This window comes from Natrix helvetica (genome assembly GCF_964273705.1).
Source record: "Natrix helvetica genome assembly, chromosome: 1".
NCBI classification, from domain to species: domain Eukaryota; kingdom Metazoa; phylum Chordata; class Lepidosauria; order Squamata; family Natricidae; genus Natrix; species Natrix helvetica.
In genome coordinates, this window is record NC_138548.1 from 156,051,089 (window position 1) to 156,064,246 (window position 13,158).

Genomic DNA, 13,158 nt, shown 5'->3' on the forward strand with positions numbered 1-13,158 from the left:
AGGAACACTTCGCATGTCCCGGAGTTGATGATCGTGCCCAGGTGGAGCAATGACGTGGTTGGTCGTAAGTGGCTCTTGGTGAGGTTCAGGACGAAACCGTGGCGGCGCAGGGTGTCCATTGTGACTTCCAAGTCCCTTACCGCCTGGGCCCGCGTTGAGGACAGGAGCAGGATGTCGTCCAGGTAACAGTTGACCCGGATGGGCACTGTGCGAAGCGAAGCTGCCACAACTGCGAGGAGCTTGGTAAACGTGCGAGGGGCCGATGATAGGCCAAAAGGCAGGGCCCGATATTGGAAATGACGGCCTGAATAGTGGAAGCGGAGAAACCTCCTGTGGGCCTGATGTATCGGAACATGGAGGTATGCTTCCTTTATGTCGACCGATGTCATCAGGTCGCCGCGGCGTATGGATGCTAAGATGCTTCTGAGAGACTGCATCTTGAATTTTTGATATTTTATGAAGAGATTGAGCCACTTTAAATCCAGGATGGCCCGCCATCCTCCTGAGCTTTTGGGAACTAGGAATAATATTGAATAAAAACCTAGCCCCTCCTGCCCTTTTGGAACCTGCTCTATAGCCTCGATGGACAGGAGGTGTTGAATCTCTTCGTTCATTAGGCGCCTTTTTTCTTGGCACCTGGGTACCGGACAACGGATGAAGCGTCTTGGTGGGAGGGACAGAAACTCCAGAGTGAGGCCCTGCCTCACTACTTGAAGGGCCCAGGCGTCGGATGTGGTCTCCGCCCATTGATGAGCGTAGGCCAGAAGCCGAGCGCCTATGGCCCCCTCCCCCTGGGAGTCACCGGTACCTGCGAAAGGACCGGTTACCGCCCCCTCGAAAGGGCCGCCTAGACTGAGCCTGTGGTTGGGACTGCTGGCGACTCCTATCCCTAGAACCGAAGCGGTCCTGGCCCCTATCCTGAGCTTGATTGCCTCGGTTATATTGGGGAACGTAAGGAGTGGTGGTGAATCCCGAGTCCCCAGCCCTGAAGTTCTGGCGTCTATTATATGGTTGCTGTCTCCTATCATTGCGTCTGGTGGCAGAAGGGAGGACTTTACGTTTGTCCCTAGTCTCGATAAGAATAGGATCAAGAACGGAACCAAACAGGGCCTCACCCTTGAAGGGCGTGGAAGCTAAACGCCATTTAGAACGAACGTCTGCCTGCCAATGGCGAAGCCACAACAGGCGACGAGAGGCTACATTAGAAACTACGGCTCGGGAAGCAAACCTGGCCGCGTTAAGAGTGGCATCCGCAGAATATTCCAGAGCCGCCATCAATTTTGTGACATCCTGGTGAAGTCTCATGTCATCAGGGGCAAGCCTAGCTTGTAGTTGCCTGAGCCAGACCAAAGACGTACGATTAAAGAAGGACGCCGCAGAGGCGGCACGTAAGGCCCAGGCCGCTGCTTGATGTGTCTTACGTATGACCATTTCGGCCTTGCGGTCCTCAGCCTTCAATCCCTCAGAAATCTCCGAAGGAATAAGTGCGGGGGAGGCCAGGGCCGCAATGGGAGCATCCACAGAAGGAAATTGGAGAATCTTTTCCAATTCCGGAGTGGAGATGTATAATTTTTTGTCCCCATTGCTAGGGGGGGGCCACAGCAGTGGGCTGCGCCCACTGTTTCTGAATAACGTCGCTAAAGAGCTTGGGAAAAGGAATAGCTTCCTGTTCTGAAACCTGCTCTGCAAACAGGCGCTCCGTGGCATCCAATCCCACAGCGGTGCTATCCTGGGTGGTGGAACCGCCCATGTTAGTAGTAGCCTTGGCCTTATATAATAAAGACTTAAATAAGGTTGGGCGAAATAACCCTGAGGAGGGTTGGTCCACTGGAATGCCCTCATCATCGGATAATTCAATATCTAACACCTCCCCTTCCTCCATCAAGGCCGATTCCTCACTATATTCAGAGGGAAAAGGTGAGGAGGGCTGGGCCTGGGAAGTGGAAGCCTCCCTAGGCGCTAACGAGGTCCTGGGGGTGTTGGATCTACGCTGTAACTCTGCATCCACCCCCCTCGAGATGGCATCAGATATCATTTGATAAAATTCTGGGTGAAGGCCCATTTCCTGTCCCTCCGGAGGCCTGAGGCCTGCAGCCGTGGGTGTGAAGGTTGCAGAAGGCCCAGCCCTGGGCTGGGCCGAAGCCACGCCCTGTGCTGGCAAAACCGGGAAAGACTGGCCCTCTAAGCCTCCCTCCTCGGCAGATGGGGCCTGTGGTAAGGCGAGGTCTGGAGACCAGCCTCGATTGCCAGGAGAAGCAGGGGGGGAATGCGGTGTGGAGCCCTGAGGAGTCAGCACCGGAGGCGAGGGATTGGCCGCCCTGGGGGCTCTAGATGGTGCCCTGGTTCTGTCCCTGCGCCTTTGGACCCTGTCCGGGGCTGCAGAGGAGGCCCGGGAAGCATGGGTGGAGGCCCTGGTTGCGGCCCTACCCACCCTGGGGGGAACATCAGCCTCGGATTCAGAGCGGGCCACATTGGTGGTGTTTACAATACCTCCAGAATTAGTGGATTCTGCCATACTAAATGCGAATGAAAGCGAAAAAGCTCAATCTCCTCACAAAACACCTTTAACGAAGGCAAGCAGTAACACTGAGAAGCAGCTGCAACGAACTATCTCTAGCCGAGCGAACCAGGCAAGTGAGAAACATGGGAGAGAGCCGTTGACGCAGCGTCGCTAATTAGGAGGGAAAGGAGGCCCCGCCTTCCTTCCCCCATGCAAAAGCGCGCGAAGAAATCAATCCAAAATGGCGCCCGCCATTCAGGCGGGACCTTTTAAAATGCGGCTTGACTGCAGCGCTGTGCAAACAGCAGCGGAGAGCAGCGAAATTAGGCAGAAACCGATTGCATCGGGCTGGGAGAAAGATCGCACTTCGCAAAGTGAATCGCTCCCTTAAAGGCGCGGAACGGGGCGGCGAACCAGCCCCTGAGCGCAGCAAAGCGGCTAAAAAGGCGGCGAACCAGCCTCTGTTACAGCCGAAGGAGTAAACAGCAACCTCCTGCTGTGCAAGCTTTGCCGGAGATCAGCGTCTCGGCTGAGCTGTTAAATGAGCTCCTCTATTCATTTCCAAGGTCGTAGTAAATCCAGGCTTAGAGGAATCCAAATCTTTTAACTTACTTTGTCAATTAGTCTAGAGAAGATTAGAATTGCGTCTCTTCAGGCTGGACTGAGTTAAAAAACTGAATATTCCAGGCAGAGGAGGCGTGGTCATCTAATTTGCATAACTCAGTCTCTAGGCTAATGGACAAAGTTAACCCATGCTTGGATTCCCCAAGCAGCGCACAGGAGAAAAGCCCAGTCTGATTTTTTGCATGTATTTTGACACCTACAATTTTTGGCTCACCCGAAGTATATACCGTAAATAAAAAATACAGTAACTCAGCAGGTCCTTTGGCAGTCACATTTTTTTTGTTTAGCAGATCAGCTGCCCTTGAGTTGGGCTCAATAGAGACAAATATCCTCTAGCTTGTCTGGCCTTGTTGAACAACCTGCAACTCTTTCAGGGACATTCCAGAAATATCTCTAGTTTTATTCATCAACGTTGTTTGCTGTCTTCCCTCTATGCCCCAAAGTATACCAGTGTCTGCCTGATCTTCATTGTCTCTAACACTCTTTATTTCTTCTAGAAATAATCTCAAATACATACAGTCTCCTTATGCTGGTCCTTGACATGAAAGATTTCATGATGGTGATGGTGACACACATACTCCTAATGGTAATCAGCATATAAAAGAGATGCTATATAAATGTTGGAAAGATTCAACTCTTGAGAGCTCCTTTAATTGATCCTTGAAACAGTCTTCTCTAGTTCTGTGATGGCGAATGTATAGCACGCATGGCCAAAGTGGCACATGCAGCCATGTTGTCTGGCATGCATAGCATTGCCCTTTCCTGTTCCGAGTTTCTGGGATGCATGCGCATGCGACGATCAGCTGGCCTTTGCGGGTGCAGCTGTGCCAGAAACCAGAAGAGCTGGTCTTCCATTTTCTGCCGTGAACATGCACGCTGGCCAGCTGATTGGCACATGTGCGTGCATGATAGTAACTGGAGCACCTGCTGGCCGGCATGCATACGCACGCTGGAAACGGTAAGTTCATTTTCCGGCATGCCCATGCCCCCCGGGCAGCTCCTCTTCCTGGTCACAGCCCAGATGAGCATATGTGCGCAAAGTGCTCCCTTTTCGGCACTTGCTTGCGCGCATGCTCCCTTTTCAGTACTCACTGCCGAAAAGGTTTGCCATCACTGCTCTAGTTTATAAAAGAAGGATACGAAACCACATTGTAGTACATTAAATTTTTAGGGGGAAATGAAGCAGAGGATCTTCTCCTTCACTCTGAGAGGAATTGCACAGAAACCATAAGCCTCCCTTACCTCAGTCTCAAGATGCCCCTAAGAGACTGGTTAAGATTGCTTGACTGTTCAAGTATTTTAAAAGCTATAATGGTACTTTCTCTATCACATCTGCTGTGGTAAAATGCATGAAGATATATTTAGACATCAGTTGAATTCACTAAAATGCTAGACTCTTGAGGATGTTACCTGATGATCTCTCTCAGTATTGTATGGAGTTCCTTAATTTCTTCTGAGTTACTGAAACTAGGAAGATGTCCTCCAAGAGCTTCACAAAATCTCTCAGCTTCTTCCCAAGTTCTAGTTCTCAGCACTCTTTCCTTATGAAAAAACTTTGTAAGAAAATAGAGAAAAAATCAATTTTATCTCTGTACAATATTACTATTTTTTTCTAAACGTATATGCCTATTACTTTTACAGATTAATGAACTTTCCAATCTAGTTATTGCTAAGACTGCTATTCCATTCATTTGAAGTTCTAACTGAAGGAAATGGTTTTTCATTTATTTCTTTTTTCCATGCAGCCTCTCTGGTCTCTGAAGAATCCAACATAAGGGATGGGAGAGGCAGCTTCAGGAAAAATGGGAACTCCATAGATTTCCTTCAAGTTATGCCAACAGAACCACTCAGAGCATCTCAAAATAATTCAAGATTAAAGTTGCCCAAGGAATTCAACATGGATCTGTATTAGGGCAAATTCACATTTGATGTAATAGATTTTGTTGCAGTAGAAAATGTAGCAATGAATGAAGCCCCACCAGCACCTATTTTCCTTCGGTCAAAGATCCATAAACACAAAATTGATTTGCTTGCAGAAATATTTCTTAAAAAACCAAAATATATGTCCCAAAGTTGCATTCGGGGAAGCCTTCTTTTAAAAAAGTTTATTTTCGTGACTTTAAAATTTTTTAATTACTTTTAAAATCTTGCTTTGGGAAAATGTGTAACAAATAATAGTATTTTTTTTTAGAAAAACATATTAACTTGGGTAATTAATATTAAAGCTTAGATAGTTTAGGGGATCACAAAATTGATCCCATGTCCAGCATTTCTGCCCAACCAGTGAACATTATTCCATCTGAGACAGAGAGAGCGGAGAGAAGAAAAGAAGGAAGGAAATATATATAATTTTGGTTAATATATAATGGAACTTATGATAGCCAAGGAGAGTACAAAGATAGGTTTTCTTAAGAACTGAAAGAATGTAATTCAACGGAAAGGATATAATAATTTAATAGACTTGATATAATACCTTATAACAAGCAAGACCTAATCCCGCGGACCACCCTTGTGGGCAAGGGTCAGTGATTTTCGGCAGTATCTCTGTTTCTTTCTTTGGTCCAATGTATTTCTTGCAAATAGAGTAAGCTTTAAAAGTTTGGCAATTCTTGACTTTCCACTTTCCAAGATAGCTTCCACTTGACATTGCCACACATCCTCCACGGAATTCTAAAAAGTTGATGTTTCAATTACTTATATGATATTTTAAGAAAACAGTTGCCCAAGGCTGTATTAGGAAACAAGTATTAGCACTTCACTGTTCAATATTTTACCTGGTTGAAGGGAACCCCAATTTGTGTATGTTAGTAGGTCATTATTTCCATGCACACTTCCCCATCTATACTCTCCTGTTGAGTTGATATCTTGCAAGCCAGTCCAGAAATACTTTTCTTCAACTTTATTATGCATTCTGATTAAATTATTTATAAATTCTTGTTCAAATCTGTAAAGGTCAGAGATTCAATGCAAAGAATAATTATCATCCGATGTACAAAATGTATTTAGCTAGGATTAAAGAGAACATTTCTACAAGATATAGCACAATATTTTAAAATGTAAACAATTTTACATTCAAAGAATAACACTGCATAATACCTGTTTGCTATAGTAAGATTGCACACACTTCCAAAGAAGACTTCATTCTTGTCAATCTTATAGCAATAATCTCCATGTTTCTTCCATTCCTAATTTAAAGGATGATAATCATTTATTCAAAGGTAAAGGCAACATGTGACATAACGTGATCACATTAATCATAAGATAGGAATGCAAGCTAGTGTAAGCAGTCCCTCTGCTTCTGCCCTCTTATTGTTCACAAACAGCTTGCTATTTACAGTATCTCATTTTAAGATCCTGTCATACAACCATATTAAGTTTTACTTAACAGTTTACTTAAAACAGAAACTAAATGTAAAATTAAAACACATACACTTTATTATGCAGTCCAAATTTCAAGACAGATTTTCAGATGGAACTTCCAGTGATACAATGCTTGTTCAAATATAGAAAGATAATTGGAATGGTTTTCCTCCTAGCTTTGTACGTTCTCGGGGGGGGGGGGGGGAGTATCAACATTGATTGATTGTGTATGGTAAAGTTGGTATCGACTCTGAGTGACCAGAGAGATAGATTTTCTCCCTGATGATCTGTCCCTAATTTGATCCTTTTAAGTATTCCAGTGGTGGCGTGGCCATACCTGTGTGTAATACCCATTTCTTGAATCCTCATGTGAGTTTCTAAACAAGTGTCAAAACATGAACCCCCCTTAAAAACTAATGAGAGTAAAAAAATCACAGAACCATGAAATACAATAAAATAGTTGTTGCAAATATTCCAAGGCTTTGGGGGAATTCTCTGCATATAAAATCAATGTTAAAAAATATATATGAGATTTAATACAGAAAGAAAATAATTTCCTATGGAAGGAATTTGCCTGCCAAATAATAGTTTCTCTGAAATGTCTAAGTTGTATGTATAAGAGCCATGGTGTCGTAGTGATTAGAATGCAGTACTGCAGGCTACTTCTGCTGACTGCCGACTGCCAGCAGTTGGATTCTCGGCTGCTGAAGATTGACTCAGCCTTCCATCCTTCTGAGGTCGGCAAATTAATTGCCCCTGGGCTGCATGAGGGGCTGGCCGGTATGCGTAGGCTGCTCATGCAGCCCAGTGACGATTAGCCCGCAGCCTAGTATGGGCCCATGAATCAGAAGTGGTTTATAAGTCTAAGTGTTATTGCTATTTGACAGGAAATAATCAAGAAATATATCAAAATATGTCAAATTATGGACAGAAATTAAAAGAAATCTTTAAAGGTGGAAAAACAAAGCTTTCTTGGTTGTACAAGAATGGTAAAAAACCGTAAGTAAATTTTTATGGAGTGGAAAAACCCTAGAGTTTAATTTAATTGTTTACAAGATTCTAAAATAGACATGGTCTCACTTCCAAATGTTAAACTGTATTACATTGCAAAATATTTGTCATGGCGAACAGGATGGATAAACTCTGCAAACTGTAGAACATTAACATTAGTAGGAGCCGGTCTTCTGAATAGGCTTCATAAAAAGTTTTGCTACAAGGTTATGAAAATTTTAAAAGACATAAGACAAAGCTTGATAAAAATACGGAATCACTTCAAAGCAAGATGGATAACAAATCTAATAAATAAAATATTATGAGAAAAATAGTAAAGTCCAACAATCTCAGTGTTGGTCTCTCCTTTGAATACTTTCTATTTTGGAGCTAAGCATAATATGAAAAGTGCCTTTACAATACAATCCATTTAGATTCCATGAACAGACTAAAGACAACTACTTGGCAAAGGCTGGAACATGTCAAGGTTGATTTACGGTACTTGCAAATCGTTAGAAGGGTAAAAATTGACAGCAAAAATGTTGTTCATTTTTCTAAGAAAAATGAAAGAATTTGAAATGCTCATACAGAACCAATATCAACTACCAGGGCTTATATATAACATTAGTTACCCAGAGAACAAATGAACAAATAAAGAACTACATGATAAAATGGATGCAAAACTAAAGAAATAGTCAAAACACAGAAATGAGAATTATGGAACAAATCTATGAAATTTACTCTGAGTTATAACTTATTATTGAACTTGAAGCAGCAAGATTGTTGAATATATCAAATATATTTAATTAAAGTTTATCTTTCATTTAGAACAAAAAAAAATTCTCTCTTTACCTTACTTGGGGAACAGTCTTTATCAGATTTTTGTTCCTTTAAAACTTTTCCTTTTTTCATACACACAAACTTAAGTTTATTGTTACAAGGTAGGATGTTCCATCGGCCAAACTACAAAGAAAAGGAAACCAATAATTCTCAAAGACATAATCATCCAAATTAATTATTTTTCAATTGTTCATGTATTTTTGCACTTATTTTTCATAAGTTATAAAAATACATAGAAAAAAAAATCTATTTCCCTACTAAAATTCTTGAAATATAACTGTAGGATATATTTCTCATAGAACTTTGAATTAAAATAAGATAGCATAAATGAGGTTAATATATAATTCAACTTAATTATTAGTTATTCCTCCTGTTCCTCCTGTGAACAAGAGTTATAGAAAATCTCACCTCTTTTTCTGAACTGGGAAACAGCACCAAATTTAAATTTGCAATAATGAATGTTAAGTTCCATTGAAATGAGAGGGGTTTAATTCTGAGTAAACATGGCTAGGATTGCTAAACAGAAAAAAAACCCTGCAGCTTTTAAACCAGTGGTGGGTTCCTACCAGTTCAGACCGGTTCAGCCAAACCGGTAGTGGTTTGGTGGCCTGGGTCGCTGCACGTCCCCAAACCGGTTCTCCTGGCACTGCTGTAGGCACTGCCATCTTGTTTTTCTGTTCTGCGCATGCGCAGAACAATCATTATTGTACTGCGCATGCGTGCATGAGCAGCACACCCATGAGCGAACTAGCAGTAGCGACTGTCAGAACCCACCCGTTTTACACACTTTTCACTCAATCTCATAAAATAGCATTTGAAATTTCTTTCAAAGAAGTAAATCATTTTGGTGAAATTGCAGTAAGTGGAGAGTTGCATCATCACACTCGATTACAAATAACCAAAGGATATATGTGAATGACCTCAAGTTCCCCATCACATCCTCTTTTAGAATTCTGCAGCCTCTCTGTTTAATTAATTTATTAATTGTAATTATTTAATTTTTCAGTGCAAAAGAAATACTACTAGCTCTCTTTGATAAAACGAGTCATATACTTTGCCTTTTATGAAGTTTACAAAACACTTCAAGTCAAGTCATTATAAAACATCCCAAAAGATCCTTACCTTTCCAGAATAGGAGACACAGTTTGGAAGGCTTTTGAAGGAAACCTTTGGCTCATTCTGATCCCAGTATGTAAATATAACTTTGGAATTATCTGACCATTTAAACAAGGCTGGACTGTCTTTATTTATTAATCCTATCCATATTTTGTCTTTTGTATCTACAATTAAAGCAGAAAATCAAGCAGTTCAAAAATCATGAGGCAAAAGTATTAGGCACGGACAATCAGATCCACATGTATAGAGTCCAATTAGCTGCTTTGTTGTTCATGCCTATTTCTTAGGAATCTTCCAGACTGACAATCTGCACCTGGACCAGATTAGATAAGGTTCAACGCATTGAAGAAGGGGGCAGACCAGGCGTGAAATTCAGCAGGTTCTGGAGAATTGGTAGGAAATGTTTAGTAGTTTGGAGAACCGGCAAATACCACCTCTGGCTGGCCCCAGAGTGGGGAGGGAATGGAGATTTTGCACTATCCTTCCCCTGCCACACCCACCAAGCCACGCCCACAGAACTGGTAGTAAAAAAAAATTTGAATTTCGACACTGGGGCAGACCTTGCCCTCTTATGCCTACCTAAGGATTCCAAACTAATTCCCTGCTTCACTCCTCCCCTTGAATCAGCCTCTCTCTGAAAAAATAGAAACCATCTAACAAAAATTAGAACTTTTTCTAAGCCACTTTTCATTTGTGTCATAATAGTAATGGAATTAAAGAGGCTTGGCTAGCAGACAGACTTTTACCCAGATTAATAGCATATGCTGGTTTTTTGTTGCTGTATTTGCCACACGGAAGGGCAAATAAATACAGATGGTCCTCACTTAACTGCCTTATTTAACAATTGTTCAAAGTTATGATTGCACTGAAACCTTTGGTTCTTTACACTTGCAACCATTGCAGTATCACTGCAATCACATAACAGCCATTTGATTCACAGCTGGCTTCTGACAAGCAGAGTAAATGGAGAAGCTAGCCATAAAACTGCAAGTCAAAGTCATGTGAAGTCTTGCTTAATGACTGTGGTTGATTTGCTTAATGACTGTGGCGGAAGTGAGACTCTAAGTCTATCATGGTCATGGAATGTCACGCTTAACAACCATGTTGCTTAGCGACTGAGTTGCTGATTCCAATTGTGATCATTAAGCAACAACTATCTGTAAGTTAATGAACACGTGGTTATAGATTTAGTAATACCAGAGATTTAGATTAACCTTTAATCAAATTATTTTTACTGTATATTCCAACCTCAAATTGAGAGTGTTTAAATAGAAAAACAACAACAACTCCTATCCATGTTTATTCCAACTTACCATTATGGAGTTTTGTAATAACTAATTCAACATCTGCTAAGGAATGTATACTGATCAGGCTACTATTGAGTTCATTGCATAACTGATATGAATCATTCCATGAAGCAATGTTATTCTTTAGCATATAGCAAAATCCATTGTTCGCATACCAGCCATATTCACACTGAATCTCAACATTGTTCTGAATATCTAAAAAAAAAGGATATTGAAAAGAATTTAATAGAAAACATGGTAATTTGTAAAAGCAATGATACATAACTGATACCATAGGGAAAGAATCATAGCTCAAAGGGATGCAATAGATTTAAAGTTCAAATTTTGGCATCTCTGATTTTAAAAAAATAAAAAATAATGTGAGTTGTAACAGTACACAATACTGAATCAGATGGACCAAAAAGCTCAGCTGGTAGAAGATAAAATTAGCCTGCATAAATTGTCCCTCTTAGAGCATTTGCTTTCAAGGTATTTTTTTTTAAATGACGCAGAATAAATTCTATTAACGTCAGAATAGGTTTTATATTCTTGGTTTCTTCTGCAACTGTCCCTACTCACATTCAAGTCAGAAAAGAAACTGCAAGCACCATATTTACACAAGGAACCAGTTTTATTGAACCCTTAAAATATTTTTTTCAGAGATCCTTTTGAATAGAAATCATAACACTTCCTTGAAACCTTCTATGTGTAATTAAAGAAAATTATTATTTTTCTGCAAAACTTCATTTTTCTACTTGAAAAAATAGATAAAGGTTCCCCTCACACCTATGTGCTAGTCATTCCTGACTCTAGGGGGTGGTGCTCATCTCCGTTTCAAAGTCGAAGAGCCAGCGCTTTCCAAAGAGATCTCTGTAGTCATGTGGCTGGCAAGACTAAACGCCAAAGGCGCAAGGAACGTTGTTACCTTCCCACCAAAGGTGGTCCCTATTTTTCTATTTGCATTTTTGCATGCTTTCGAACTGCTAGGTTGGCAGAAGCTGGGACAAGTAACGGGAGCTCACTCCGTTACACGGCACTAGGGATTTGAACCACTGAACTGCTGACCTTTCTGATCAACAAGCTCAGTGTCTTACCTGAAAAATAATTCAGTCCAAATTCTAGTGCACATTACTCTCTATAAGCGTAAATACTTGTGTTCATACCGCATATTTATTTATAAAATGTATAGGCTACCCATCTTACCACAAGTTAACTTGGGCGGCTTTAAGTATTTAAATAAAGATGAATAGCTGAGCCTATGCTGAACTTGTAGTTTTAATCTGAGGAAAAAAATATATAAAATTTACAAACATTCTTAATTAGCTCTTATGTTTCAGAGTATAGTGTGAGTCCTAATAAAAAGATTCAATTTAGTAATCACTTTAAGTATGTTGTGTGATCATAACAGTAAGTATTTGGAAAGTCAGGAATGGTTCTGCAGTAGCTATATTTGCCATTATGTAAACATTTGGCAGACCACAATTAAATTCACAAGGCATTTCAGACTCACCTGGGAAATCTGGATCACTGTCATTAACCTGTTTCTGGCAGACATAAGGAAGTGGAGTGTCACAGGGGTAACTCTTCCAATCACCTGTGTCAGCATTCATAGCTGCACAATCATTTCCCTCTAGTGGAGTTATATCCTGCATCTCTGCAGAAGAGCAATGATTCGTTATTAGGCTAATGATACATCATATCATGGATTATTTATAGGTATTGGAATGCAAAGGATGAGATTACAATCATAGAATTGTATTCTTTTTGTTATAAAATTTCAACACAGTCAGTTCCATTGTTTATTTTACAGTGCATTCTAGACCAGGGGCCTGTTCAGAACTGAGCCGCAGAAATGACAGGCCAGCATTCACTTGTGCGTGAAGCAGCTGGGTGAGCACACGTACAATTCAATTTATGCAAGAGGTGGGCACATGTACCAGCTGCTTGTGCAAATAGAGTTGTGTGTGTGCCCTCCAGCCACTCGCATGGAACCATCTCCTCCCCCCCCACTGGTCCACAAAGCTGGAGAAGCTAGAGACTGTTGTTCTAGACCAGGGGTGTCAAACTCAAGGCCCAGGGGCCAGAGGTGGTCCACAGGGTGCTTACAACTGGCCCGCAGTACCGGCCTGGAAATAACAAAAGACCCCCCCACTCTCCACCGCACCTCTTTTTCGGCCTGTACGGTCTCCTGCAGCACTCTGCTGGCCAAAACAGGGTGTGCCATGTTTTGGCTGGCAGGGTGCTGCAGGAAGCTTCCATCCCCTCCTGCAAAGAACTACAATGCTGATCCGGCCATCGAAGAAATCCAGTTTGACACCCCTGTTCTAGACTGTGCATTATAAACAAAATTTAAAAAATAAAAGGCCTTGAGAAGAGACAAGATTTCCTGGACAGGACAACTAAAGCTCTCCAGGAAGAGTGGACAAATGAACACCAGAGAGC

At 41.6% G+C, this 13,158-nt stretch overlaps 1 protein-coding gene across 1 annotated transcript in view; it reads right to left on the reverse strand.

Moving 5' to 3' along the window:
- The window catches only part of LY75 (lymphocyte antigen 75), a 93,213-nt gene that overhangs the window by 50,269 nt on the left and 29,786 nt on the right, over positions 1–13,158 (reverse strand). Inside the window, exons 6-13 of the mRNA XM_081936061.1 lie at positions 12,227–12,370; positions 10,744–10,932; positions 9,437–9,594; positions 8,327–8,437; positions 6,221–6,309; positions 5,899–6,068; positions 5,598–5,794; positions 4,535–4,677 (exon numbers count right to left, since the gene is read on the reverse strand). Of these exons, the coding sequence (XP_081792187.1) occupies positions 4,535–4,677; positions 5,598–5,794; positions 5,899–6,068; positions 6,221–6,309; positions 8,327–8,437; positions 9,437–9,594; positions 10,744–10,932; positions 12,227–12,370 (1,201 nt within the window). The remainder of the gene's footprint in view (positions 1–4,534; positions 4,678–5,597; positions 5,795–5,898; positions 6,069–6,220; positions 6,310–8,326; positions 8,438–9,436; positions 9,595–10,743; positions 10,933–12,226; positions 12,371–13,158) is intronic.